This window comes from Rhineura floridana, chromosome 2 (genome assembly GCF_030035675.1).
Source record: "Rhineura floridana isolate rRhiFlo1 chromosome 2, rRhiFlo1.hap2, whole genome shotgun sequence".
NCBI classification, from domain to species: domain Eukaryota; kingdom Metazoa; phylum Chordata; class Lepidosauria; order Squamata; family Rhineuridae; genus Rhineura; species Rhineura floridana.
Genome location: NC_084481.1, coordinates 95,341,096 through 95,364,605, shown reverse-complemented (window position 1 = coordinate 95,364,605; position 23,510 = coordinate 95,341,096). Strand labels below are relative to the sequence as shown.

The window sequence follows — 23,510 nt, the reverse complement described above, 5'->3', positions numbered from 1 at the left end:
AGCTTCATCAGCTGATTTCTGAATATAAGACATCTCATAAAGACATAGAAGTGGGTCTGTATGTTTCTCCTCCCTGGACTGTTGGCAACGCTACAGCTCCGTCAAATCTTTCTTTTATTACAGTTCTTCACAATGTGGAAATGGCTGGAGTAGATAAGGCTGGCAAATATTGTTAAGTGAGATGGTTTTGTTGTTATGTGCCTTCAAGTAGATTATGACTTATGATGACCCTATGAATCAGCGACCTCCAACAGCATCTGTCATGAACCACCCTGTTCAGATCTTGTAAGTTCAGGTCTGTAGCTTCCTTTATGGAATCAATCCATCTCTTGTTTCACCTTCCTCTTTTTCTACTCCCTTCTGTTCTCCCAGCATTATTGTCTTTTCTAGTGAATCATGTCTTCTCATGATGTGTCCAAAGTATGATAACCTCAGTTTCATCATTTTAGCTTCTAGTGACAGTTCTGGTTTAATTTGTTCTGACACCCAATTATTTGTCTTTTTCGCAGTCCATGGTATGCGCAAAGCTCTCCTCCAACACAACAATGGTAGCATTTGCAAAAAGGGCTGCTAAAGAGGTGGAGAGGTTGCAGTCCGTAGGCTTTATTTGTTAATTAGATGCACCAGGAATTTTTCAAATGCAGAGTTAAAACTGCTTAGCCGAGTGGTTCCCTGTGTGGGCTCAAAAGACAGAAGGGAAAATTTAAAAGCAAAACAAAACAATCCAGATGGACTTTTTGCATAGTGAAACTCAGAGAAATTAGCCTTATTGTTGCTACCTGCAGTCTAGAATTTAGGTAGCTAGAAGGAAAGAAATCCAGTCTTGGTGAAAAAGATAGCCCACCTTCTTTCCTCACTTCTACATAGCGCACCTTTTGGTTCAACTCAGTCTTCAGAGCTCTGTGCAATATTATTCTCATATATATGTTTATATTAGATTCCTAAATTGCTTCCATAATTGGCTTGCAATCGCAACTCCTAACAGATATTAAGCCTGGACTGTGATGAGCATGAACCCAAGGTTAAGATTTACTGTAAGATAGAAGAAAGGTTGATAGGAAAGTGCCTTTGCCTACCTATTAACTAACACTTCCTGTTTTAGTAATCCTCCTACTCAGCCACATCCTCTCACTGTGTCCATGGCAACTTGTGCACCATGGCAACATGGGTGGTAACAGTGGTTAGCGACAAGGTTTCTTCAACTCTTTTGCCTGTAAGTCATTGCACTGCACAGGAGACTCGGAAGCCCTGCAAATCTTCATCAGTTTTACATCTACAATGCAAATCTTTGTCACTCTTAATACAACTTTAATTTTCATGGCTTCTCCCAAAGGATCATGGAAACTGGAGATGTTGAGACTTCTTTGATAGGGATAAAAAGTACCCCATTCCTGCTTGCAGATGTACAATACCCGGGGTTCCTAGGAAAGAGGACATGAGTGCTGAATCAGTTGAAAGGCTCCTCCAGACAACCTATTTAATGAGCATTCATTCTGATTTGTTTGCACCAAATTTACTCAGTGGTTAGATTATATCCGGTCTTTTTTGACAGTGACCATTAATCCTGATTTGATTGTAGAATGATAACATGTCTTCCCATGAATCATTATTCCATTCCACATTTTTTAGTGCATCTCCCCATCGCTTACCTAACCACAAAAAGTCTGTTTCCATTTTAAAAGTGGATTTCTTGCACTAGGATAGCAGAGTAATTTAATCCCCTTTAATCCCTATGTGCATTAATCCCTCCTGCAAATACTGACAGTCTGGAGGCACCCAAAGGCTCTGGTGTGAAGATGGCCTGCGGGGCCAGCACACGACATATTGCTGCCTCCCCCCTCCCCCCAGTTCCATTTACAAAAGCCAACACAACTGGCAGTTGCATTTCTCTTCAACACTGCTGATAGTGGGATGGCATCCTTCACTGTACCTGTATGCAGAAGGCTAGTTTAGCGGGTGCATGTATTATCAATAATTGGATTGGGCACTCTGCAGTCTAGAGAGTGATGTAGGGGAAGAAATTCTTGCATTCAGACCAAACATCGCCACCATCACAGATAGTCAAGTTCTATAATAAAGTGTCCCGAGCAACTATCAGCAAGGGCATTAAATATAAAACCAAACAGAGATGCAGTGTTCAAGTATAGAACACACTCCTTGGAAGCAAATGTCCTTTTCTTCCAAGTGACAACTGTGAGCACACTTTTTTTACCACCCCCTGCTTTAAAATCCAGTAGGGCACTCAGGCCAGTTAAAATAATATAGTAAGTTACCATCATAAGCTGGAGACCTCTGACATAGACCACTAGTGTGGCCCACACAGCGGACTATGCTACCTACACTTCTTCTGTGATACCCATATTTTACATGTACTCATGTCAAGTCTGGTGTGACTCTGGTCAACTAGCTTTTTGCTCCAGTTAGGGTAGGGCGAAGTGGAGGACCTTGCAGACTCAGTTCTCCTTGGGGGAAGAGTGACAGGCAATAAATCCCTCCCTAGCATAAAGCATATCAGTGTGCCAGAAAATGTGATGGGTTGATCAAAACTAACAGCCAACTTGCAAAGATGGCAGCTGAAACCATGGACCAAGAACAGATGTTGCTGGACTTCAACTCCCATCATCTCTGACCATTGGCCATGCTGTCTTGGACTCATGGATGTTGGGAGGCCAACAACATATGGAGGGCCACATATTCCCCACTCTTGACCTAAACAGACATCATGCTTTTGAACCAGAATGGGAGAGATTTCTTTATAGCACCATCCGTGTCCTGTTATATGTTGTCTCTGGCCATTCTTTTGAAAAGTGGACAATTAAATTTTTTTTTAAAGGATATGTTAAACAAAACAAACTTTGAATTTTACACATTTTCAACAATACATTGAAGAAGGAAAGTAAATAACATTTCTGATTATCTTATCTACATTGCCAAACTCTGTATAAACTGTATGGTTGCACATTATCGTGTACCTTTTTCTTCCAGTGCATAACAAACAGGGGCCATATGCAATAATGCCTCTTTTATTAAGGTGATCAGCAATCCCTACAAGGCCTGATCTATCCCACTACCACGACCACCAATCGTATCTACCTACCCTCTTGTTGTGACATTCCATTTCCATTTCGTCCAAATTATTTTTTCATTGAGGCTCCCTAAACAATATGGCCAGGAATTCTGATAAAGAATGAGCTAGCTGATAGCGCAAATCACTTCTTGCAAGAGCTGAGCTGCCAGATCAAATTGGTGCTCGGGGAGGGGGGCAGCTCCTCTGTAGATTAACTATATATATAAGTCTATCATACATAAATTAACAAATGTCTAGCATAGAAACTTGCTACTATCTCTGTTTTAAATGTGGCAGTATATGAAGTCTTCATAAATTTTTCTAGAGATGTATCTTGTAGGGTTGCCAGGCTCAGGGCCTGAGACTGATCCTGTATCTATAGGAGAAGAGAAAGTCAGCCAAGTGCAGGTGTTCTTGCAACAGTGTAATGGGAAAAACCACAAGGTGGAATTCTCCCTTCCCCCTGCACAACTTTTAAAGATACAGAAGACCTTGGTTGCCAGGCCCGGCCTCCAAGAGGAGTTCCAAGAGAACCTGGCAACCCTATTCTAAACACTGATTTCTAAGAGCAAAAGTACATGTCACTTCAGTAAACATGTTTCCCAAACATGTTTGTTGGTTAATCGTAATGCAGCGGTGGAAAGGGAATTTGCAGGAGAGAATCAGGTGGGAGATGATGTGTAACCATTCCTGCCCCCTGCCAATTCTCCCATGCAACCCCTTCTCCTAGGCTTTCCCCTGCCCCCTGGCTGGGTTTATTTGCAGTTTTAGAGAAGGTTGCAGATGTGGGAAGCTAGTGTAGACCACAGCTAGAGTGAAGGGTTGCAGGGGAGAAGCAGTGGTCCATGGATGCTGATCGTCCTTCCTGCAAATCCCTGCTGCCATGTTAATGTCACATGGCAAGCATTATTGGAAAGTGTAATTCTACGTTCAATTATGACCCAGAGTCACATCAGATAGGTGCATCTAAAGAGACATGACAGATGTGTTAATAAGAGAAAGTAGCTGAGAAGTGAGGGAAGGGGCAAGGAGGAGTATTGTGGCCTCACAGGGCACTTCAGGGAGATGTCCTCAGCCTTGCTCTTATCTTTCCCACATGCAGCCTAGGTCAGCTCCCAGTTGAGCTCATTCGGCATCGTGAGGCCAAGTGGCTGGAGATGACAGCTCATTGGGAGAAAACCATGGCCTCTCGTTACAGAAAGGTAAGAGTATTTGCTTAATTGGTGATATTACTATGCCCTTTAAACAGCCTTTGATGAGTCCCATTAGGATCCCAAAACAGCATTCACAAGGAGCTTCTCTTTCCTATTCACACACTGACAAAAGGAGTTTCTTATCCTATTAAGGCAGGAGTAAGGAACCTGTGGTCTTTTAGACATTATTGGCCTACAGTTCCTATCAGCCCCAGCCAGGATAGCAGGATAGCCAATGGTCAAGGATGATGTAGTCCAGCAACATCTGGAGGGCAGCCCCAGATTAGCCACCCCTATTATGGGAAAGAGCACAAGCCCATCCAGAACAGGTTGAATATCACCTCCCCGAATTGATAAACCACACCCCAACAGCATCATATTGTCAGGATTGAGCTTCAGTTTACAGATCCCTCATATCATATTAATGATTTTCCCTTTTTACTGTATTTTGTTTTATATGTTGTTGTGCACCCCATGTTATATTGTATGAACTGGCAATATACAAACACCAATCTAGCATTTCTGCAGCCTCATCTGAATCAAATGTAAAGGAGAAATAGCATTGGGCATCATCAATCGCATACTGATAACATCTCACTCTAAATTTCCCAGTGGCTTCACTCAGTGGGTTCATGTAGCTAAAAGGCATGGGACACAAGATGGAACCCTCACAGCTTTCTATGGCCCAAGTCTTGGCTGACTCTATGATGGGACTGTTTTTGGGTACATTGTGTGGTCGGGCTCTGTGCAGGACCATCATTTTGCTGATGATGAGGTTGTTGGCTCAGGTAAAGCTGCTGTGTCGGAAGGGAATTCCTTCATCCTTACGTGCCCGCTGTTGGCCTCTGCTGTGTGGAGGGCAAGCCAAAATGGAGAAGAACCCTGGAAAGTACCAGGTAAGGCCACATCTCATATAATTTTCTGCTCACATGTTTCTTTACCTCTTTGCTTACTATAGTCTCTCCCATTGCCTGTCTCCTCCTCCCCCTCCCCCCATGCCCTCTTCCTGCAAACCTTTATTTCATTTTATGAATATTTGAATATTCTACGGCATCATCTGGTGGCTGCCCAGACAATGGTACAGCAAAAGCAATTCTTTTAATAACTAAGGAACACTGTACAGTACAGCACAATCCTATGAACCCTTACCTTGCAGTAAGCCTTATTTAACATATTGGGAACTCAAGTGAACATGCATAGGATGTGGGCTGTTAAAACTTGTTTTTAAGAACGTAAGAAGAGGCTACTGGATCTCAGGCCAGTGGCCCATCTAGTCCAGCATCCTGTTCTCACAGTGGCTAACCAGATGCCCATGGGAAGCCCAGAAGCAGGACCTGAGCCAAGAGCACTCTCCCCCCATGTGGTTTCCAGCAACTGGTATTCAGAAGCATACTGCCTCTGACAGTGGAGGTAAAGCATAGCCATCATGGCTCATAGCTGTTAATAGTCTCATCTTTCATGCATTTGCCTAATCCTCTTTTAAATCCATCTAGATTGGTGGCCATCACTGCCTGAAGAAATAGGAGAGAGTTCCATAGTTTAACTATGCACTGTTTGTTTTTGGAAGAAAACCTTTGCCTTGCCTTTGTTTATTATTTTGCATATATGTACTTATTTAATAAATTTATATACTGCCTTTCAGGGCAATGCGTTTTCAAGGCAGCTTGCAAACATAATAGGAAAACAATATGAAACAATGTTTAAATACATCTAGAACAATCCAATTACAAAACTAAAACTGCAGCAGTTGAAAAGTCCGGCACTGTTAGTAAAATGCAGGTTGAAACAAAAAGAAGTTATTAAGGTCTGCTTAAGGCTAAAAAAGATGGAGCCGTATGTACTTCAGGAAAGAGTTCCAAAGAGGAAGAAGCCCCGTTTCTAGTGTTTATGTTGGTGTGATCTCTCCTGAATCTAGTAGCCTTCCCATCCAGGCCATTCTGAATGTGATTTGTTGTTATAGGAACTGCAAGAGATACCTGGTGATCCTCAGTGGGTAGAAACCATCACAAAGGACATTCATCGCCAGTTCCCTTTCCATGAGATGTTCCTGTCACCTGAGGGGCCTGGGTGAGTGAGGGGCTTAGGAGGAGGGCAGATTACTTTCTGAATATATTAGGTTTAGAAGGCATTGGGTTGCCCTTCCAAGCCTTGGGGCCCCAGATGTTGGGCTACAATTGCCATCATTCCTGACCATTGACCATGCTGCCTGGGGCTGATAGAAGTTGTAGTCCAACAACATCTGGAGACCCAAGATTGGGAAAGGCTGGAAAGAACTTCTCAGCAAATCACATTTCTTGCAGGGAGAAAAGAAACTTTTTAAAATAAAAATGTAAATGTACCTGTACTTACTTTGTAAGCCATATGAAAGGGAAAGAACATTGAAGTGGCTGCACATCATTGTTTCAGGCTGTGGTTTCATGGTGTGTTTGAGTGGAAAGTGTTCACCTTCTGTTTTTAAAACATTAAGGTGGCTTGTGCACTCTAGCACTGGAAAGGGTGAGTGCACAGCCTTCAAATATCATAAGAAAATGAAAAGGTTTGTAAAATCACAGGAGACAGCTGTGAGGTGGAGGTAACCTTTCTTATGCTTACTACATTTCTAAAAATTAAACCACACTAGGCTGGTACAAAAAGGCATGGGCTTACAGTGGAGAATTGTATTGTTTGTCACCATGAATGTCACAACATCCTATAGGGGCACTTCTGCCTTCATAACCTCAGTTGCTGTGCTGTTATAAATCTGCAGTGGAATCATATCATTTATAGTTTGGTATATGTTTCCTCAGTTCCCATTGCTGTTGAATTGTCCAGAGGATTTTGACAGTTCTGAGTTGGCTTTTCAAACATGGATGCTTTCCTGCTAACATTTTGTTTTCCAAGCAAATGTCCAGAATGGATACCAATTCATTAGTAGCATTCTGTCCACATGTTTCCATTCTGAAGTTTGCCTTCTCTCCTTACACAGACAAGACACACTGGCCCTGATCAAGAAGTACTCTTGTGCAGAAAAGGGCTCATCTTGCCCTTTCTTCTTCCCCTGATCAGACAATCATTTGTTAAGGGACTCACTTGCAATAAAGGCATAGGGGAATAGATCTTCTGGTCTTATAGGGGGGATGTTCCCTTTTTGTTGCAATAGCTCTTTTCCAGGAAAGATCCACATGCAGAAATTGTTTCTGATCACCCTCACTGGATCAAGATGACTCTTATCTGTTGGCTTTGGAAAAAAGATGTATACACACATACATAATTGAGTGGTTACGCTGCTGTAGAACTGCACCCCATTTTGGTCAGGTGTGTAATGGGGGCAGACAGACAGATAAATCTGGATCCACTGCATTTTTTTCTCCCACAGTTCAAGCCAAAGCAAGCTAATTGACTGGTTCTTGTGACATCATGAAGCCTCCCAAAGCAGTTTTGACACTCTTATCTGATTGAACAGTTGTGTTCTGCCTTAAAAAATAATCAGGTTTTAAATTTTTGTAAGGCACAGAACAAATGATTAATCACTTGCTTTTGAAAAATGGTTTTTAAAAGGCAAACAACCAAACTGAAGGATGGAGGAAGGGATGAAGAAAAAGAGTATAGATTCTGAGGAAAGTACATGTGTTATTTGAGACAAGCAGACAAACAGATGCATGCTTACAGTCCAATCCTATACACGTCTGTTCAGAAGTAAGCACCATTAAGTTCTATGGAACTTACTTCCAGAAAACTGTGTATTGGATTTCAACCTTAATAACTGTGTTGGGAAGATAATCATACACTTATTTGCATCACCATGCCTTTCTTTTCTCTTTTCTTTTTGTTAGTTCTGTAACACAAATGGCAGGGGTAGGAGAGGAGGAGGAAGGGGATGGGAGCAGGGGGAGGGGGAGGACAGGATTGATCATTTGCATGCTTATTGAGTTGAGTGGGTTTATTCCTGTACAATAATGCTTTGGATAGGTGAAACTGACTTGGGGGAGGGGCAAGGAAAGGAGAGGAGAGGAGAGAGGAGGGAGAAGGGGGAGAGAAGATGAGGAAGGTGAGGGGTAGGGAGGAAGGTGGAGGGGAGAGAGAAGGGGAAGGGAGGAGATTGGATGGGGGGACACTGGGCAGAGGCAAAGCCCAAGCCCCTCTTCTCTCCAAAAGGAAAACATTCTGATCACTGTTTTTCAAGGTTTTCACCACCTTTTTATTCTACAGCAGGCACATGTAGTCTCCCACCCAATTTTAAACCAAAGTTGCCCCTGGCAACATCCAGACCAGATGTTTATTTCACTTTAGACAGTCATGGCTTCCCCCCAAAGAATCCTGGGAAGTGTAGTTTATGAAGAGCGCTGAGAGTTGCTAGGAGAGGCCCTATTCCACTCAAAAGAGCTACAATCCCTGAAAGAGGGGCTGACTGTTAAACCAATCTGGGCACTGGAGCTCTGTCAGGGGAATAGGAGTCGCCTGTCAGGACCCTTCACAAACTACACTTCCCAGGATTCTTTGGGGGAAGCCATGACTGTCTAAAGTGAAATAATGTTCTGGCATGGGTGTGGCCCCCTAATTAGCCAAGCCAAGCAGCTGTGAGTCTGGCTTTTAGAACAGTGACAGTTGGTTCTTACTGAGCATGCCTATGCTTATAATTGACTTCAATGTTATATTTCTTAAATTAATTAAAAATCAGCCAGGCATTGTTTTAACTTTTAAACTGTAGACGATGAAGGTCAGAGTATGGGGCAAGGTCAGTAATAGGATTACAGGTACTCTGTGAACATGGCTGATTTTTAATTAATTTCAACAAATTAGCAGAACTCTGACAGAAAGAAGTCCAACAGGGGTCTGTTGAACTCTCAATTCCCTCTGACTGTTGTGTGTATAGCCATGAAAACTTAGAGGGTTGTTAAGCAAGCATTTCTGAGTTGTAAACAAGCATCTATAAGTTGTATAAGGTTTTGTTTTGCAATGAGCTTATGGGAAGTATCAGAATGGCATGGGGGGATATTTTCAATTTAAAATTGTGGAATGTGAAAATCCACACTGGTTATAGTACACAGACACTCTCATGGCTATATAATCTCAGTGTCTGAGGGAGGAACCATAGCTGAGTAGTAGAGAACATGCTTGGTATGCAGCAGGTCTCAGGTCTAATCCCTAGCATCTCTAGTTAACAGGATTAGGTAGCAGGTGGTGATAGAAAGATCTTTGACTGAGACCCTGAAGAACTACTGCCAATCAAAGTAGACAATACTGGTCTAGATGGACAAACCATCTGACTTAGCATACGGCAGCTTCCTGTGTTCCTATTACAGTTTCACCTCTCTGGCTTTGATGAGAGGGATATTTATTTATTTATAAAACAAATCTCCCAACATGGCATTCTAGCACATGCAGTGAATTATGGGAGGATTTCACAAAGGAAGACAAACGTATGGCTGAGGCATGCTTTACACAAAATCTTCTGAATGAGGCCTATGTAGATGAGATTACAATCTGGAAGATCTTGCTGATAGCTTTCATGTTGCACAAGTCCCTCGAGACAAAGCAGCAAATGTGTAAATATGAAAACAAAAGATACACACTTGTATCAAGAATGCCTGGTTTCAAAGGTTAAAAACTAAAATGGTTGTGAGGTAAGGAACTGTGGGGGAAAACATCTTCCCTGGGATAGGGCCTCTGAGAGGCCATGAGATTGCATTTCTCACAGCTGAAGCTAGTTAATTAAGCTACAAGCAAGAACATCTGCTTATCAGTTGAGACTGGTACTTCAAGGCCAATTGGCCTGGGAAGGTTGGTGAGTGCATGCCTGTTAAGCACGAAAGTTCTAGAAGGTTTCATCATCAGAAAGCCCCCTGATTGGCTAATTAATTCCTGGCTGTTGCTGGGCATTTTCCCATAAGAATAGGATTCAGACCTTAGCCTTTGTTTTTCAATGTTCTTGATGTTGAGGTTCCATGTTCCGTCTGATATTCAGGCTATTCATCTCTGGGAAGATGTGGAACCATGCAGTTAACAGTATTTTGTTGTTTACCTCTGTTGTAAATATAGATTAGGCTAGACAGTTTTGTTATTTTTATCTGTGATTGTAACTCTCTGTATTTTATCTAGCCCATGGAGGTGTTTGGTTTAAGGAACTATTTTGCTGCTATACCTGTGCATTTATATTTTATTTAATAAAACTACTTGTTATTTACCAGTGTGTGTTCATTGCAGGGGAGATTTGGCTCTGAGTCTACAGACTACCTTATATTTGGATATTTTGCCTAAGGCTTCAAGACAAGGGCTGTATCTTTGGCTCTTGTCTTCTAGAATCCTTGGCAGGTCTGTTTCTGGTACTTTGGGTTTCCCTTTGGCCCAGAGTGGGTGACCAGGATTAAGGGGTGTTGGCGGGCTACCTACTTTGCAGCGTTGGTGTTAGTTTACTTCCCCTGGTAAGGGAGGCACAGGTTATGCCTGGCTAGGATCAGTTGCCCTGGGTTTGGGAATTGAGTTCTGGGACTGAACTGGCAGCAGTTCATGACATCTTGTTCCATTAAAATTATGGAGACAAACAATAGGGAACGGTCATCACATTGATGCAATGCTTGTGAGTTTCTGGAGCCATCTGGCTGACCTGTGTCAGAGACAGAAGGCTGGAGTAAATGGACCTGATATAGCAATAATGCAGTCCTAATAGGAGTTTTGCTGTAGGCATCAGGAGAAGGTGGATTGCACTCAAAGAGCACCCACAGTACAATTTGAATCCCCCAGAAACCTTGAAGACAGGAAACAAATAAAACAAATACTGTAATTATGAGATTGACAATGCTGAATCAAATATGTTTATTTATTTATTATTTGATTAATATCTCGCCCTTCCTCCCAGCAGAAGCCCAGGGTGGCAAACAGAAGCGCTAAAAACACTTTAAAACATAATAAAAACAGATTTTAAAATACATTAAAACAAAACAACGTTAAAAACATTAAAAAAGCTTTAAAAACATTTTATAAGGGTTAAAAACATTATTAAAAAAAATATTTAAAACATACGTTACTAGCTTGCCCTCTCTCTGTAGATCCCCAGGAAAATGCTCTTATCTTTTTCTTTGTATCTTACCCTTTGTTTCCAATATAATTCTGTCAGTTACAATTAAATATCTGCACACAACATGTGACCCTGTAGCTCAGAGATGGGGACTTCTGGCCCACCAAGGTGTTGTTGGACTGCATCTCCCATCGTTCCTGACCATTGGCCATGCTAGCTGGCGCTGACGGGAACTGGAAGGCTAACAACAACTAGACATCCACCGATTCTTTATCCCTGCTGTAGTCAATACTATCAGGCTAACAGTGCAATCCTACACATGTCTACTCAGAAGTAATCCACAATGAATGCAAATAACGTTGTAGCTTCAGTGTACCTAATCTGTACTACAGCTCTGTCTGTGCTGGCATAGATGTCTTTTCCTCCTCCTCCTTCGTCCCCCCCAGGTACTATGACCTTCCTTCCCCTTGGATATTTTGGCATTTGAACAGAGGCAGGGGGAGGTTACACATGGAAAACCGTTTTTCATCCTATTCTAAAAGAGATGCAAAATAATATTTTTGCCAAGTACAGGCTGTGATTTCCAGCTGGCCAGCCAGAAAACAAAAGCTTATCCACACGGCGATTGACTGTGTAGCTGGTGCTAGTTGTATCCTCTTTTAATTTGCATTGTTCACATGATGTTGCAGGCAAGCAGAAGCTATCATGCAGTTTTTCCCTTTAAATCCGTATTAACCCAATCCTGATATAATCCAAAAAGGGAAGGAAAAAAGTCTCCACTCTGTATCTCTAGGGCTTGCAGACACTGTGCTCCAGTGCTCTTAGGTGGATGTGTCAATTGTTCCCCTCTCCACACCCACTCCCTCCTTTTCCCTTCTTTCATTTCATATACTCTGGGCTGAAGAACAGCTTCCTCTGCTCTCTCTCATTTTCAAAGTAAGCCCCGGACAAGAAAGGAGGGGTTGGAGAGAGAACATGGGGGGGGATAAAGTCTAAATCACTCAGAAAACAGAAGGATTGGCTTGCAAATCAATCCCAGCCACCGGGGATGGGGAAGCTGAACAACCTCAACAGGTTGTTGTGGGGCTCCATCCCGGGCTACCAGGCTTCTCACCTAGACTTGCCTGGTGATTTTGTAATGGGAAGCTGCAGCAGAAGGGAGGAGGTGTGGGCAAAACCCCCCAAACCCAATCGCACCTCTCTCCCTTCCCATCAACAATTTACATCAGCACCACTTTGTTCCATAATAATATTTAATAGTTTTCAACTGCAGTTTGTCCAGCGGGAGCTGCTTTAAAAAAAACCCAACCACCTCCCTCTCTGTCTCCACATTACTATTTTGATCAAATGAATTTATTATTTGCAAGCGATGGGCTCCGTTTCCAGAGTATCTAATCCCCTTTCTCCCCCAGCCTTTTCCCAGGGATGCTTAATTGTGAGAAGGGGAGGGGGGGGTCTAGTCAGTTTCATTGTTTCTTGTCATTTGCACGCTGAAGTGCTCTCTGGGCTTCAGCCTTGAAGACCAAACAACCAGAGGGAGTAAAGATGTAAAATTAGAGGATGGGGCCACAAGGAAACAGTGACACTAATCCTTCCCAGAGGATCCTACTTGCATCCTACTTGTATGAATGGAAAACAGCAGATTGGAATCTACTACTGAGCAAGAAGTGTAGACCTTAAAAATCTGTTATGATGGTAAAAGCAGCGTCTTTAGTATGAAGTTAGGCTCCTGTGTGGATAAGCCCCAAGTGACATGTGAAACTAACCAAACCAAGGCAATCTTGCTTCTCTTTTTTCCTTTCCTTTCCTCTAGAGGGAGCCAAGAGCCTTTATTCTTATACTTTAAATATGCACGCAGTTAAGATACATACGTTCATACATTTTTCTTTTGCTTGCTCTTAACAGTGTTGTTTTAGCTGCCCTATAATGTTACATCTCTTTGATCTACTAAGGCTGGATTCTTATTTTTATGTGATGTTGGTAGCAAAAGAAGCTGCCTTGCCCCAAGTTGTGGCCCAGTAAGTGACAGTTACAGTTCTGGAAAGCAAGTGACAATAATTCCTTTCTGCCGTTAGTGTGCTCTACCCAAACACACACTGATAGATATGTGGCAAAAGCCTCCCAATATGTTCTCAGACAGCTGAGGGAAATAGTTATTTTCTTCAAGCTATACAACCAGGAAAAAAGTAAAAAACAAAAGAAAAAACCCCCAAACTTCCAATTTATTTTTATCCAGTTAAATACTGCACCTTTCAATTGTTCTGAAAGGGGGGTGCAGTTTTAAAAGCCAGGAAGAATAAGGAGGAAATGGACAGGAAGGAACTTTGGTAGGATGGAAGAATGGAGCAGCTTCAGCAGGCGTTGTGGGGGAACACATAAAATAAGGTCAAACCACAGGCTGCACCATTTCCTGACCAGTTGGAAGAGATGCTTAAAGCTGCATTTATTCTCTCAGCAGACGCAGACAACAATTGAGGGTTGTTTGCTTTTAAATAACATTTCTTTCAGGATGCCTAATTCCATAGCAGCTGACTGTATGCTTATTCATTTATTTATTGGTAATATTTATATGCTCCTTAATATATAAATATCTAAAGCAGTTTGTACATACATAATTCACACAGCCCTGATGGTCATTCTAGTCAAAAGGTATGTGGAGGGAGGGGGAAATGGAAAAGCCCATTGGACTATGCCGGGGGGGGGGGACAAGGCTGATTGGAGTGGGAAGGCCCAGGGCCCAGCATGCTGTGATTTCATACAGGACGGCAGGGGAGTAGAGCAGGATTGCTCTTACTGGTTGGATCCATCTGTTGCATGGGGCTTAAGGACGTGTTATTCATTCCAGACCACTCTATAAGCCTCTGTTCCCTTGTAGGCAGCAAGGGCTACTGCAGCTACTGAAGGCCTACACTGTGTATCGGCCCCAGGAGGGTTACTGCCAGGCCCAAGGGCCACTAGGCGCCCTGCTACTCATGCATATGCCTCCAGAGGTGAGTCTCATGCAAAGCTACAAATGCCCTTTGCCCCCTCCTGGTATTACTATTCCTTCCTCTTCCAGAATAGTATCCCTTTTTGCATTCTTCCCCTCAGTCAAGCTTATTTCCCTCTACTTGTACAAGATCTCTCCACTGCTGGCATCTCTCCCCGCCCCTCCCCCCCATATTTGCCTGAAAGTTTCACTAATGGCGCCTCCCTCTCCTTTTCAGCAAGCCTTCTGGTGCCTGGTGCAGATCTGTGAGCACTACCTGCCGGGCTACTACAGCCCCAAGATGGTGAGAGATTCGAGGAAGAAAGAGAATTCTCCCACAGGGAACAGAAATTCGGCAGTTGTAATAGGATGGCAGTTTCTCGTCTGTGAGGTGTGGTGATGAGTCAGGGACATTTCCCCTGGAGGACAGAGCTGCGCACGAGCACCGAAACCAATCTTCTAAGAGGGGCTGTCAGATAATTGGGGCAGGGGAGACGTCTAGGTCAGCCTTCCCCAACTTAATGCCTTCCAGATGCTGTTGGACTGCAATTCCCATCAGCCCCAGCCAGCATGGACAGTTGTCAGGGATGATGGGGCTTGTAATCCAGCAGAATCTGGAGGATGTCAATTTGGAGAACATTGAGCTGGGTTATTGGAGCGGTGAGCTGACGGGGGGGGCAGGATTTGGAGAAAGGCATCATTTGTGGGGCATACATCTCAGATATGAGTAGGGCAACCACCTTTTGGGGAAATATAGCTCTTTAAAGAGCTGAATGAAAGGCAGAAATTCAACAGCTACAGCTTCCACAAGCAAGGACTGTGAGGGAAACATGACACATTTTGGCCTGTCATACAGCTGCTAAAGATGCAAGAGTTCTGTCAGATAAAAATGGCAGCATAGGTACTGGAAACACTGGGTTTTGGTAAATTAGAAAGAGTCATTCGCGGAAGGTGGACTCTGTGGATTATGGGATGAAGCACTACAAGAGGGTATCTGAGAACATGAGACAAACCATATGGTTAAATGTGACACTTTATTTCCTTCTCCTGCAGGAGGCACTGCTGCTGGATAGCGAAGTGTTTGTTGCTCTCCTGCACAGGGTATGCCCCAAGGCACTGAAGCACTTGCAGAAACATGGTGTGGGGCCTTTGCTCTACATGCCGGAGTGGTTTCTGTGCCTGTTCGCCCGCACTCTGCCTTTCCCCACTGTGCTGAGGGTCTGGGATACTTTCCTCAGCGAAGGTGAGAGCCTGACATGAGTTTAAGGAATGGTGGGCCTGTGGGGGGGAGGGGGACTAATCTGTTGACAAAACATCCCAAGGCAATCAAGTTTAGTAGGTAGGACTGGGCTGCTAGAATGGAACGGTTTGTTTTGGAGACTCGGGAGGATAGGTTGGGAAAGGGCAGTCAGAAGATGGAGAATTGTCTTAAATGTTATCTGTCACCTACTTCTTCAAGAAGATTAGGAAGTTATAGGATAAGGAGTGAGGGGATTTGTATGGAAGATGGAAGTGGAAACCCTAAATGGACATTTCTTTTAGAATGTTACCTACTCAGAGCATACAGGATAGGCTGGTATATACCAGCTAACATAAGAACGTAAGAAGAGCTTTGCTAGATCAGACCAAAAGCCTGGCTTGGGAGTGGGAGGATGGGATGTCAGGCTCAGAGGCCAAAGGCAGCCCTCTGGGCCTCTCTGTCTGGCCCTTGGGACTTTTTTCAGGTCACACCTTTGCTCTGCACCCTTCTCAAGTCTGTTTGCCTGGCTGGAATGTGTCCTTCAACTACAATGCTGCCTTTTGTTGCCTGGATGGAGGATAGAAAGGTGTGTGTGAGCATGAGTGTGAAAAAGTCTCTGACTTCTGTGTGGGTGGAATGTGGCCGAGTGTGCAAAGGTAAGAGACACATCGATTGCTTTTTGCCTCTGACTCCACCCACCATTAGTATGTGGCCCCTTGAAGACTGATCATGAAAGAATGCGGCCCTCAGGCTGAAAAAGATTTTCCACCCCTGGCCTATCTAGTCCAGCATTCTGTTCTCACAGTGGCCAACTAGGTGCCTATGGGAAGCTCACATGCTATTTTATTGGTGGGGGGAGGGGGGAATGCAGGTTATAAATAGTTATATTAAGACCACCTGCATGTTAAATGACTTCCATTAACCATCACCGTGCATACTTAACAGAACATAAAACACCAATTCTGCTTCCCTGAGGGTCGCCTGTTATCAGGAAGCCATAGAAAGATTCACACTGTGCATGCCAGCTAAAAGGGTCAGATACCAGATGATGATGTGAAAGATGTCCTCTAGCTGAAGAGGCACTGCCAATAAGAAGGGACAGTTCTGAACTACATGGACAAATGGCCTGACTGATTATCAGGGAGCTTCCCTATGATATCTGCTGGCCCTAAACGCTGGCCCTAAATTTTCTTCTGCTTCTGAAGGGATCAAGGTATTGTTTCGTGTGGGGCTGCTGTTGATCCGCTTGGCTCTGGGCTCCTCAGAGAAACTACGTGACTGCGCAGGGCTGGTGGAGACCCTGGAGAAGCTGCGCAGTGTCCCTGCTCATCTCCTGCAAGAAGATACATTCATGGCCGAGGTAGGAACTGCTGGAGTTCCTTCTCCAGGGGCTTTTCTCCGTAGTCTACTGGCCTACCATCAGCAGCCTAGGTTGGAAGCAGAAGGAGATCATCCTACCTCAGGGATTGGGAACCTGCAGCCCTCCAGATGATGATGAAGTCCCATCAGCTCCCAGCCAGCATGCTCAATGGTCAGAAATGGTGGGAATTGTAGCTCGACAGCATCTGCAGGGCCACGGGTTCCTACATTGACATTAGCAGTGGCTCCCTTTCTTGCTTCTGGCTGCCTGTAATATAGCAGGCTATCTCTATGTGTGTTAGGATTGCCAGCTGACCTGCTCCTGTGCCTTTAATAGCATCCTCGTGTGCAGAAATAAGCAGACAAAGCTTTTCACAACAAGAAGGAAAACCTTCATGTCCACCTGCTCATGACTTAAAATCCAGTGGCTATTAAAGGCCAAAAGTTGGCAACCCTAGTGTATCGGTGAGGACACTTGAGGGTGGGGAGATAATTTTCAAGCTTCTGTTGTTGTTGTTAAATGTCTATCCTGCCCTTCAACCTTTAACCACTTAGCTCATGGAATAGTTGCCCTGTAGCTTATGTGGTCAGTCAGCCCTTGTTTCTCTGTAGTGTTCTGAATGAGCTGGGATAGGCTGGTTTCTCTGCCTTCTCACTGTCACACATAAGGTGCTTGAGGGTGCACGCAGTCATCAATGTTCAGCACTAAACCAGAAGTAAAGGAAACAGTAGGAAGAAGCTATACCATTATCTGAAGTTCTGAGTAGCAATCTTTCATTCACTCACACCAGTCCCCTTGTTCTGATGGGAGGTGGGGATTGTACAGGCTTTGACATTACTCCTGTCCTGCCTTGTGTCTCTCACATGTGCTGAAAATAACACCCCCAATCCTCCATTTGAAGCACCCGCAAACACTGTCTGAAGCTTCACACTCTCACTGCAAAAAAACTCTTTCCTGTGGTTTCTTTCTCTTAAGCATAGTAGTCCCATTCAATAAACAATTCTAGATGCAACATCAGTCATGGGCCTTTCCCAGACCCTATTTCTCTACTGTGGTTGGACCAAACTACATATTATGCTTAATGTATAAAGTACAGCGTTGTCTCTTGTTTTTCTTTAACTAATGACAGGCACTGGGAGGGAGAGGGAGTGCATTGTTATTGGGATTGCAATTTGCAGGAAGGGGAGGTTTATCCTTTCCCTATCAGCTGTGACACACACCCAGAATTGGTCCCTAAAGGGCTTTTTAAAAAGTTCCCCATTGGTGCTAATGGGAATCCTTCCACTAACCTTCCTAACCATGTCAGGGTGTTGTTGTTTTTTGCACCTTGCTGCTGGAGAGGGAAGGAATAAACCTCTCTCCCCCGTGCATGGTCATCCTGGTAACAATCCACCCACCCCCTGTAATAAATTAAAGAAAAACTAGAAGTGTGGTTGCATGCTACACATTAAACATAATGTGCAGTTTGGCCCTTTGTGTCAGATGCACGAAACAAATAACAATTACGGCAACTTCATATACTGTACGGCATCAGATCCTGGTTTGCCAGTGAATATACACTTGACATTCGATAGCACTTCAATTTTTAAAAAATTATTATGATTATTTATTAAATGTATATCCTGCTCTTCCTCCCGGAAGGAGCATAGGACAGCAGACAAAAACACTAAAAACACTCTAAGACATCTTAGAAAAAGAATTTAAAACATAGTAAAACAAAACATCTTTAAAAACATATTAAAACATCTTTTAAAAAGCTCTAAAAACATATTAAAAAGCAATTCCAACACAGACTGGGGTAATGTCTGTACTTAAAAAGCTTGTTGAAAGAGGAAGGTCTTCAGTAGGTGCCGGAAAGATGGTGCCTGTCTAATATTTAAGGGGAGGGAATTCCAAAGGGTAGGTGCCACAACCCTAAAGGTCCACTTCCTATGTTATGCGGAATGGACCTCCTGATAAGATGGTATGAGGCCCTCACCTGCAGAATGCAGTGATCGACTGGGTATATAAGGGGTAAGACGATCTTTCAGATATCCTGGTCCAAAGTTGTATAGGGCTTTGTACACCAAAACTAGAGCCTTGAACTTGACCTAGTAGCTAATATTTGAAGAACTGTCACATGGATGATAAGAGTAAATTTGTTTTCTTTTGCTTCAGAGCAGCGTACACCAGCCAGATGCCCTCCAGATGTTCTTGGACTACAGCTTGATGAGAGTTATAGCTCAACAACGTCTGGAGGGCACCAGGTTGATGAAAGCTACTCCAGAGGGTAGGACCTGAACCAACAAGCTCAGGTGACAAGAAACGGAATGTTGAGGAAACATTAGGAAGAATTTCCTAATGTGTGAGCTGTTCAAGAATGGAGTAACTTCCTGGGAAGGTGCTGGGCTCTCCTTCAACAGAGGTTTTTAAGCAGAAGCTGGATGGCCACCTATCAGGGATGCTGTAACAGTAGTTGTCCTGCATTGGCAGAGAACTGAACTAGATGTCCTTTGAGTTGTCCCTTCCAGCTCTGTGGTTCTATGGCAGGAAGTTGCTTGCAAATGTGTTTGTCACATTCACATATTCTATTTGTATGTGTACACCTATAAAAACAACAGAATCATGTGAAAAGGGGCCTTGTGAAAGCAACTTTTACCAGGCAAACATTTTGGGCCCTGGGCCAGCTGAATAAATTGCTTCAAGAGTGCTGCTTACAAGCACTAACTTGTACACGCATGCGCGTGCACACACATACACACGTGTCAGCTGCCAGGTCCAGCAACCTGACCATCTGACTCTGCAGTCTCAGACTGGGCAACCTCTATAAAGAAAGCCTTCAGTCTGTTGGCCGCTGTTCTGCTGCTTCTTTCCCCACCTCCAGTCTGCTGATAGATTCCTAACTTTAGGATTTAGGCATCCCAGATTGCCCTACTGGAAGGCCCTGTCCTCATGCAGCAGACTCCAACCTCCTAGGCTTGAGGATTCGAATCCTAACCGCTTTCCTCCTATCTGGCAGGTCCACGATGTGCCCATCTCAGACCGTGATTTAGAACGTGCATGTAGAGCCCAACTCAAGAAGCTGCGCGCAGCTCGGCCCGAATTCCAGTACAGCCCAGAGCTTCGACAATCTGGTGCAAAGGCCATCTTTGATGCACAGCAGCTGGAGGATGCGCAGAATGAGGAGGATCTTGGAAGCCGTACACATACTTTCTACATCCCCCAGATCATGGTTGAGCCACCCCCTTTATCCCCCAAGGAGCAGAAGAAGCTGGAGAAGGCCTCTGAGATGCCCGATCAGAAAAAAACCAAAGCGAGGAAGAAGCCAGACACACGTGGGAAGACCTTCCATGTTACACAACAGCCCACGGGCAGAACAGAGGAAAGGCTGAAGCTGGAGAGTGTAAAAGGGAAGTCTTCCTTCTATGTAGAGACATGGTTCTGAACAGCAGCACAGCAGAGCCAGGCCCCAGCAGAAAAAAAGCCCCAAGCCTCTATCACTGCCCCTCCTACAAAGTGCATGCAATCATATGTAGCACATGATGCCTTGAAGCCTATGCTCAGTTTCGAGAAGAGAAAAAGATATGTTGGGGCTCAATATCTGCAACAGCATAAGGGAAAAAAAGGGGGGGAGCAGAAGGGGCAAAGTATATTTCTAGGTGGGTGAACTATACTAGATGGGGCAGCAAGCTCCTTGTTTGGGGGAACACTTGCCTCCCCGTTGGTGCCACCACTGCTCAATACTTCCTCATTCGGAAGCTCTTCCCCCTAAGCCCCGATGTGTGGTAATGCATGGATAACGTAGTAGGGGGAGGGATCCCATCCTCCCTACATTTTTGTGACAGCTGCTTTAGCTACTGATTTAGGAGGCAGGTATTATTTGCCTAAAATTGGTAGGGGTTAAGGGTTGGGGTATGAGAATTTCATTAAGAGGGCTTCCCCATAACTCAAGCACTGATGTGTGGGAACTCTCTGGATTTATTCAGCAGTGAAGGGAATGTATCCTGGACCTGGACTTGCTCTGGAGCAGTTTTCACCTATTCTTACTGTTTATACTTTAGGGTTCAGGCATGGCATGTAAAACAAAGAAAATGAAAGAATGGCAGAGGGGAGCCCTTGTACAAATGAAGCCCTGCTTGAAGTGCATTGTATATCTAGCGCTCCAGCCCCAGAGCTGGAAGGGCTGCAGCCTGATTCTAAGGAAGTACCGAGTTAAACAAAAAATGAATCAGAACTTGGGTATAAGCAGACTCAGACTTAAAAGGGAGGCCAAAGGGTTGAAGCATCCAATTAAAATAACAAATTTGGTACAGAACTACTCTGAATTTAGTATCATGAAGGTCATTCGTTGGGACTGTTTGCTTCCAGAGCAGATGTTGGAGTATCTGTTTTATGCAATGTTTTCTGTATTTGAACAAGGGGGGGGGGAATGGGGAGGAAACAAAAGGATAAGGAAGATAAGATGGAACAAAGGAAGGTCCTCTGAAGCACTGAGCTAGGAAATAAAAGGTTCCCTTTTCTGGCTTGTCGTTATTTTTTGCTTGTATGTAGGGCTTTCACCTCCCCACTGCCCGACAGGACTCTCATCTGGAAAACTTTTTACCATCAGGGCGTATCTTTATGTTGGGGAAAGCTGTATCAGTTGAATTTCTGCCAGTTGATGGCTTCCGAGCCCTTGCTAAAGCAGGTGGAGCACCTAATTTGCTTTACTCAGTTCTATGCGTGAGCAGACGCTGTAGGGAGCGGTTAACCAAGTGAGATCATCAAGACCTCTTCATCTTCCATGAAAAGGTAGGGGGGGATCCTCCAGAAAAAGCGAGATCCGCACCAACGATTGGGTGGGACTGTCGAAACAACCCTCAACACGCCTGCTACCCCCCTTCCTTTCACAGCAGATGGCGCGTGGGCGCTTCCCTCGTGCACCTGGTATGCGCCGACCAACAAGAGCAGGTGGCGCATGCGGTAGCTTTGGGGGAAGTTGCGTCAGGGATGCCGAGGAGGATGCAATTGTGTCGGGCGCCAAGGCAATTAAAAGGCGGCGCTACAGGAAAGATTTGGCTTGGAGGAATGCTTCGTTTGTTCAGGGCAAGTCTCCCTCCGCGAGTGCCTCGGAGGCGAAGGAGGCCGAGCAGAATCTCCCTCTCCGCATTTCCGAAGCATGCACTGGGAAGCAGGATTTCTTACACGCACGCACATCTTCCACCCACAATTTGTTTCTTATAAACGCATTTTGCTGATGGCGATGGCGACTACAGATCCCGGGAGGGCATCCTCGGCGTCGTGCCCATGTGGCAGCAGCCGACTTACCGGACCAATCAGAGGCAACTATGGCATCAAAAGCACACAGGGTAATCAGACGGTCCGAATCGTGGGAACAAAGTGAACATCTTCTAGCCAAACTGAAAGGCACCCCCCGCCCTGACCTCCCTTGGTTTGTACCTGTAGACATGTTCCAGATCAGGCTGTGCCACAAAAGGAAGTGAGGAGGAGGTGCAGTGCGGAAAGGCACCTGCTTGCAGAAGAGATACGCCCAAATTCCTCAAGGAACAGAAGCCGCCAAAGCCACATGTTTCGGAATAAAGTAATCCCCCCCCAAGGTTGTCATATTTGGAAGAAATCTTTCCAGTCCCATCTACAGTGTTCAGTCAGACCCATCCCTCACCCAAAGTATTGTTCTTGTTGTTCTTTCCTCTTTTTATTTTTTTTATTAAGTCATTAGCTGTTCTTTATTCTTCAGCTGTGCTTGCAACCTGCCTTTGGTTCTATGATGGAAGAAAGGTGGGATGTAAATATATATATATAATACAACTTCAAATTAAATATATCTTGTTTGATTAATCGTGTGAGGTTTAGTTGATTGCTGGTCATTTACATACATTCCCACGAGTAAAACAACAGTTCAGAAGCAAAAGAGAGAGAGCATATTTTGTTTAAATATGCACCCATTTGTCATAGCAGGACTCCTCTTTGAAGAACAATTCCCTTTTGTGTGCAAAATAAGGAGAATGCTTCTATTGGAATATGTGCCCTCTAATTTTAATACAAGCACTTGTCTTAAAAATAATATATTAAAACTAATTAATTAGGGCATTATTCTAATTGATCAAAATATTTTTATACAATTGATTAACAAATTCATTTATTAAATATTGCAGCCTCTGCCTACATGTTCCTGATAATATAATGTTATCCTATTTGTTTCTACAGAGAGCTCAAGGTGTAGGGTATGTGGGGATTTCCTCATTTTATCCTTGCAACACTGCAAGGCAGGTTGAGCTTAGACACGACAGGCCCAGCAAGTTGTGGTGGTTTGAACTGAGATTATTTGGGCCCGGGTCTTACTCTCTACCTACAATGCCAGACATGGGCACTTGTTTGTCAAATGTGTCAACTAAGAGTCTTGTCCAGAGAATAAGGCATGGAAGCTTCTGTGAAGTGGAAAAGGATTCCTTTCCCCCCCTTTCAGACTGCCATTCTGCCACAAATGACAAACAGATGAATATGGGCAGATGGGCCAGTAAAAATCAGAGTGGACTTTTGTAGACCTATTTGCAAGGCTGCACTACACCACAATGGCTCTCTCAAAGTATCTTTGAATTGCACTACTGGACATTTTATCTTTTCTGAGCAAGCATTCTCTCTCACTCATTTTATTGCAAAGGTGTATAATCATCTCTAAGCCTTGTGATCATCTTGTTTTATGCAAAGT

At 44.0% G+C, this 23,510-nt stretch overlaps 1 protein-coding gene across 1 annotated transcript in view; it reads left to right on the top strand.

Annotated features, from left to right (window-relative positions):
• TBC1D10C (TBC1 domain family member 10C) overlaps nt 1-22,635 on the top strand; it is a 37,815-nt gene extending 15,180 nt beyond the window's left edge. Inside the window, exons 3-10 of the mRNA XM_061609527.1 lie at nt 4,170-4,269; nt 5,049-5,156; nt 6,221-6,327; nt 14,130-14,244; nt 14,461-14,526; nt 15,276-15,465; nt 16,668-16,822; nt 19,821-22,635. Coding sequence (XP_061465511.1) covers nt 4,170-4,269; nt 5,049-5,156; nt 6,221-6,327; nt 14,130-14,244; nt 14,461-14,526; nt 15,276-15,465; nt 16,668-16,822; nt 19,821-20,246 — 1,267 coding nt within the window. The 3' untranslated portion in view covers nt 20,247-22,635. The remainder of the gene's footprint in view (nt 1-4,169; nt 4,270-5,048; nt 5,157-6,220; nt 6,328-14,129; nt 14,245-14,460; nt 14,527-15,275; nt 15,466-16,667; nt 16,823-19,820) is intronic.
• The last annotated feature ends 875 nt before the right edge of the window (nt 22,636-23,510 follow it).